At 46.2% G+C, this 6,578-nt stretch overlaps 1 protein-coding gene across 1 annotated transcript; it reads right to left on the bottom strand.

Moving 5' to 3' along the window:
- Window positions 1–507: 507 nt before the first annotated feature.
- On the bottom strand, window positions 508–5,856 carry HOXC8 (homeobox C8). Its single transcript, XM_075075796.1, is given in 3 exon segments — window positions 508–2,503; window positions 2,505–2,626; window positions 4,670–5,856. Coding segments are annotated over 3 exon segments (729 nt in total). The 5' UTR covers window positions 5,106–5,856; the 3' UTR covers window positions 508–2,332.
- Between the last annotated feature and the right edge of the window lie 722 nt (window positions 5,857–6,578).

Raw genomic sequence — 6,578 nt, forward strand, 5'->3', positions numbered from 1 at the left:
GAAGGGAAAACAAAATGCAAACAAATCAAGCCCTTTCTTGCCAACTTCCCATTTTTGCGGCGTGTCCCGCGCCGCTTCGCGTTGCCCCCCCCAGGCCGGGCTCCCCGCGGCCCCGGCAGGTTGGGGGCTCACCTCCCCGCTCCCCCCCAAAGCATCGCTGCGAGCATCCAGAAACCCCGCAATGGGGGGGGACGGCGCTTCCCGCCCGGGGCCGGCCCGGCCCAGCAAGGACCGGGGGGGGGTGTGTGTTTCTGCACCCCCAGAGCCAGGCAGAACCAGGTTTGGGGTTTCCCCCCCCCCCCCCATTTTCCAGCTCTTCGCAATGGCACTTCCCAGCTGGGAGAAGCAAAAACCCAACCGCACCCCCTTCACGCACCCTGTCCCCCCCTTTTCCCACCCGCGAAGCAGCCTTTCCCACAGCAAAGAGAGACTCCACAGTGCCGGTGTCATCGCAAGAGTTTATTTTTATTATTATGAGTATTTTTTTGGCGGACCTACAGCTTCAGGCAGACAATTAGCCAGCAACATTGTCATTTTTAATGAGCATTTGCCATCGCAGCAGTGAAATGTCCCGCTCAGGCTCCGGCCGGGGACGGGGGCGGGGGGGGACACGGGGGGAATCCCCCCCCCTCCCCGCAAGAGCCACCTCCGCCGCTGGTGGTTGAGCCAAAATATTCCGATTTCCTCCCCAAATAAAGATGAGCCTTGGTTTTTGAAGCCTGCCAAGGATGATTTGAAGGATGAAATATTAGTCAGAGCCCACTCCGGGTGATGTGTACGCGTGGGTGCTTTTAAATAGAGACATAGCACTGTAGGCAACGCAGTCCTTTTAAAATCTTTTTTTATTATTATTATTATTAATTATTATTATTATTATTTACGTAATGTCTCACGTATACAATACAAATCCACGGTGTCCAGAAATGTGTTTTTTTTTTTTTTCTTTTTCTTTTTTCTGGCGGTAATTGCTACATTCAGAGTTTGAACACGCAGAACTATGCTTTTACATAAAACAAATGACGATTTTTTCTTCTTTTTTTTTTTCTTGTTTCGAGCATGTTGCATTAACAGATAAGTCAAGACAAATAGATAACTATACATTCAGTGCAATTTAGTTCTACACTACTTTATAAGCACAATAAAATAATACAATACTGTGCGTTCTCAACTAGGCAGTTTCAGTTGTTGGGAATTTTTTTTTTTATTATTTTTTTTTTTTCCAAGAAAATAAGCAGCAACAAACGACAATAAAACCGCATTACAAATACTTTCAAAGCATGACTCCTTCTATAGGTAGTGATAAAGTACAATACAAGGTTGGTTGGGTTTTTTTATTGTATTTTTTATTATCATTTTATGCTACTTAGTAGCTTGCATCAGGGCAAAAACACAGCTTTCTCTCTCTTAAATAAATCTGACCAAGTAAAATTTCGGTTCTGTAAGCCCCTTGTTGATAATAGATTTGATAATTATTGCAGGTTTTCCCTTTAGGTAGTACGTGAAGAATTTCGAGTGCTCACACAGGCAAAGGGTAAACAGCGCCTATAGAAACAAGGAAGGGTTGGGTTGCGTATTTTGGCCTATCAAGGTATATACAAGCCTCAATCCTATAGAAATGGGGGTGGGGGGGTGGCGGGGGGGGGTGTTTGCGGGCGCTACCAGGTATGCTCACCCTCCAAGCTCCTCTTCTTATCTGGCAGGGGCTGCAGGAACGGCCCCTCCGAGGGAATTGATAAATGGCTGGTAGGAATGGAGATCTCCACAGATAGACAGACACTACACAAACAGGCTGAGGGAGCTGGAAGCACCCTCGCACTTCCCTGGGGTCAGGCGGGAGAGGCAAAACCAAGCTGCTGCTGCTTTTTTGTTTGTTTGTTTTTAAATAATAATAAAAAAAAAAAAAAGAAAGGCAAAGTCAAAGCTGTTCAAACAAATACATAATCCTGCGCCCATCCGTGTGCGCGGCTTCGCAGGCGGGAGCAGGGGACGAGCAGTGACATTCGCTTCCAGGCTTGGCTTGGGACTGCTGGGGTTTGGGGGTGGGTTTGCTTTGCTGGATCATTTAATTTTTGCGTTCCCCCCCTTCCCCTCCCTGCTCTTGCAGTCAAGCCAACTATGTATTTATTGAACTAAAAATGCAGCTATTAAAAAAATGGGGGGGGGGGGGGGGAAGCAGGGGAAGTTTCTATGACAATAAAAAAGGCTACAACTGTTTGACAGGTAGTTACTGCTGTGTGAGCCTCTCCATTCTATACTCTATAAAAGCAAATGACCGTCGTAAACATCTCGATTTATCATCTGCCATAAAACGAGACTTCAAGGGGCTGAGAACTCAGTCCTTGCTTTCTTCTTTTTCCTCCTCTTCTTTTTCCTCTTCTTCATTCCCTTCTTCTTCCGTTTTCTCCTCGTCCCTGGCCCCCGGCAGCTTATCTTTATTGTTTTCTTTTTTCCACTTCATCCTCCTGTTCTGGAACCAGATCTTCACTTGTCTCTCGGTCAGTCCCCAGGGCGTGAGAGACCTCAATCCGCCGCTTCCGTGTCAAATACGGGTTGAAGAGGAACTCCTTTTCTAACTCCAGGGTCTGGTACCGGCTGTAAGTTTGTCTGCCACTGCGTCTTCCGGGAGCTGTAGGACACAAACATCAAATAACTTCTTATTTCTCCCCCCTTTGGAGGCTCTGCTCCCCCCCCCCTCGGCCCCCCTCGCCTCAATTTTCCTAGGGAAACTGCTGGCCCCCCCCCAAAAAAAAGCCCCTTTCAACCCTTCGCATATTAAAGGCACTAAAGGCAAGCCGCTGGGTTATTATTAATAACCGCAGGGCTGATATTGCTGTTCATCTTGAGAGGAGCCCTGCCCTGGCTCTTGCTGGGGAGTGTTCAGCTCTTGCTGCTTGGCTGGGTGCAGGGAGGTGTGTGTCAAGCTCATTCACAAAAGAGACCTTTCCAGTTTCCTAAAAGGTGATTCTGGATGGTGAGTCCTGGTGGGCAGCTCCATTTGATAAAAAAAAATAATATAGATTCTCCTACGAATGGAGCATTGTTCATCATAGAAACCTCTCCAGCCTTTCTCCTTCTCCCCATTCCTTTGCTTCTTCTTTTCTCTTTCCTTCTGTCTTTCTTTCTCTCCTTCCTTCCTTCTTTCTTTTATTCCTTCCTTTCTTTCTCACTTTCTGTCTCTCTTTCCCTCTTTCTTTCCCTCTTTCTTTCCCTCTTTCTCTCTCTTTCCTTCCTTTCCTTAAAATGCCCAACTCTCCTTTCCTTTTCCAAACGTTGTTCCCCAAAATACAGGCTCAGGGTCCTCCTATTTGCTTGTATTTACGCCCTGAGAACTGGAATTCCCCACCAAACCCCCTCTCGCTCTCCTTTCGGGCAGGGCTGTGTGGCTGTGGAGCACACACAGGCAGAGACGGAGATTTGCCTGTGCAAACACAGAGATTGTATTTAAAAAAACAACTCGAGGTGGACATTTGCAGCAATAGCCAAAAAAGAAAGCAAGAGGACGGAGGGATGTGCAGCTCAGCCCCTGCACTTCCTTCTGGACGGTCCTTTCCTAATGAGAAAAACAATCTATTTGAAAAAAAAAAAAAAAAAAAAAAAAGGAAAAAAGAAAAAAGCCCCAGTTTGAAATGATTGCATCCTTGAGACTACCTCTAGGTCAAAGCTTAGATAAATAACGTGTTTTCCTCTGCGTCTCTCTCCCAGCCTCTGGGCCACATCCTCTCCACATTAGCCACAACTCCCTCTATTTTCCTCTATTTATTTTTTTTCTTGTTGTTGTTAAATTTTGCTGGGGGTCGGGGGCAAAACTTGGGGGCTCTGATTGTCCTGAAATTAACACTAACCTTCACATGGTTTGAATTAACAAGGCTTCTAGACAACCTTGGTCCTTAGGTGGGGGAAACTTGTACTTTGAAGTATTTCGCTTTCTGTGCAATTATCTGGACTTCACATGAGCGAAGTTCCATTCAGCCCAAATTATTTTGAATTTCCCACCCCTTCTTTTTTTTTTTAACCCAGGACAGCAGCCTGTTCTCCTCCACCCCACCCCATAGCTCTGAGCTAAGTTTCCTTTTCTGTTTAAACTTTTATCTCTAGGCTTTAAGAAACAGATGTAAAGTATTAGTAATACTTATACAAGTTCCCACCTTTCAGGCTTCGTCTCCCAGCGGTTATGAAAGGCTATATGACATTTTAAAGAGCAGTGTATTATCAACATGCAAATAACCTCGTGGGAGCTGTATCTTATTGCCTATCCTCAAGGCAAGCAATAAAAAACAAGTTTTACTTTATTGTGATTTAAGCCTTTCGCAGGGAATCACCTTGCTGGCTCTCTAGTAACTGCTGTCTTGTTTGCTTTCAAAGGTCTGCCTAAAAAGAAGAAACATTAGCACAAAACTGCTCATTTCTTTCATATTTTTACAGCTACGCCTCTTATATTTCTATTTTTACCCTCTTATATTTATATTTTTACATAGCGATATATATGTATGCATACGTGTGTATGTGCATGTTTATATAGCTCTACGTATGTTTGTGCTTGTATATGCATACATATATATATAGATAGACAGACAGACAGAGAGAGGGGAGAGGGGAGAGAGAGGGAGAGAGAGAAAGAGAGAGAAAAATAAAGGAAAACATTTAAGGAGGAGGAAAAAAAGGTCCTAACCGTGAGGTCTCATCCATGGGAACATGAGACTGGGAGACGAATTTTGATTTAAATGCCCTTGTCCCTCGCTAGAGTTACTGTTGGAAGACGATTTACAGTCAGGATATTGTACAACAGTCGTCTCTTGCTGAGCACCATAAAGCGATTGCCTCGGTAGAGCTTCATATCCATAGAATTTAGAAGCGTCTCCGTGACACGCCAAGGCGCATGGGTTTTGCTGGTATCCAGAGTTGGAGATGCTGGAGGTTCCGTGGTGGAAAAACTCTTGGACGTGGTGTGAAGGGTGCTGGAAGGTGGGAGCAGTAGTGCCCGGACCATACACGAGAGCATGGCTCCTGCTAACACTTTGTGGAAATCTGCAGTCGTAGTAAGTTGGCTCCAGCGATTCACCGCCTTTGTACTTGGAAAAGAGAGGATTTACAAAGTAGGAACTCATGACCCTCGCATGCAAAAAAAAAAAAAAAAAAAAAAAAGAGAAAAAAAAAGGAAAAAAAGGCAAAAAAAAAAAAAAAAGACGGCTTTAATTCTAGATTAGTGCGAGATTGTCCCTGGACTGTCTCAAGTCCTGCTTTTTAGTGGCTTTTTTTTTTTTTTTTTTTTTTTTTAATGCGATCTCAAAGGCGTTTCATGGTGCCTCTGTGTGTCTGTACGGTTGGTTCTCGGTGCTCTTGACTTCTCTTGTAATCTGTCGGTAGGTAGAGCTCTCTCTCTCAATTTCTCTGTAACTCTGCTCCTTCCCTTTAACACCACAGGCAAATTCCTCAAAATCCCGGTGGTGTGGCTTTTTTTTTTTTTTTTTTCTTCTTTTTTTTTTTTCCCTCCTCTCTCCCCTCACACGCGATATGTACACATCCCTCCGCCACGCTCAGCCAGCCCGCCAGCCAAACGACAGCGTTTTGGGGCGCTTTTTTTTTATTTTTTTGGGGGGGGGTGTGTGTGTGTTGGGTGGGGGGAAACGATGTGGGGGGGGGGGTTTGGTGTTGATGGAGAAAAGGAGAAAAGGAGAAAAGGTGGTGTATGCCGGGACACACCCCCCCCACCCCTCCGGAGAGGGGGGGCACCCACACCTAATGACTGGAGGAGGGTGAAGGTGCGCATTAATATCCAACCCCCCCCCTTTTTTTTTTTTCCCAGCAGCAGCCTCTTCACTGATGGCAGCAAATACATGCGCTGGGAGGTCAGCCTAGGTAACCTCAACAGGTAAAGGGAGCCCAAGCAGCCCCCCCTTGCCCTCCCCATCACCCCCCCCCCCAAAAAAAAGAAATCCGGGGGGAGCTTATCCTAGTGCTCAGCCTCGCCCCCCCCCCCCCATGGGGTCACCCCTTTGACAGGGAGGATGGTGGGGGCGCCCCCGGTGTTGGTGTCATTGTGTTGGGGTTCGGGGGGGGCTGCGAGGGTGGGTTTGGTCCCACCTAGAGGGGGGCAGAAAGAGGGGGGGGGTGCTGGTGTGGTCGGAGTCGCTGAGCCTAGGTTTCCTCTTTTTTGTTGTTGTTTCTTTTCCTTGGTTTTGCCTCTTTTTTTTTTTTTTTTCGGGGGGGGGGCGCGTGTGTTATTGTTATTGTGGTGATGGTGGTTGGAAGATTGGAATCAAACAAGCAAACAAAAGCAAAACGGGAGCGAGCGGTGAGGGAAGCGTCTCCGTATTGATTGGCTGCTCCTTGCTGTCCTTCTTTAAAGAAAATAAAGGCAGAAAATTATGGGGAGGTTTTTTTTTTTTTTTTTCTCACCCCCCCCCCCCCCCCCCCCCTTGCTTCCTTTCAAACCAACCACTGAAATCCACGGCTGGAAATAACAGGGAAGCATCTTTCCAAGGGAATAAAGTAAACCATTGCTTAAAGAGAGCTACTTTTGGACGAAAGAGAGGCAAAGTGAGACAGAAAGTATGTACTCCCTTTTGTGCATGTCTGTA

This window comes from Phalacrocorax aristotelis, chromosome 26 (genome assembly GCF_949628215.1).
Source record: "Phalacrocorax aristotelis chromosome 26, bGulAri2.1, whole genome shotgun sequence".
Lineage (NCBI taxonomy): Eukaryota > Metazoa > Chordata > Aves > Suliformes > Phalacrocoracidae > Phalacrocorax > Phalacrocorax aristotelis.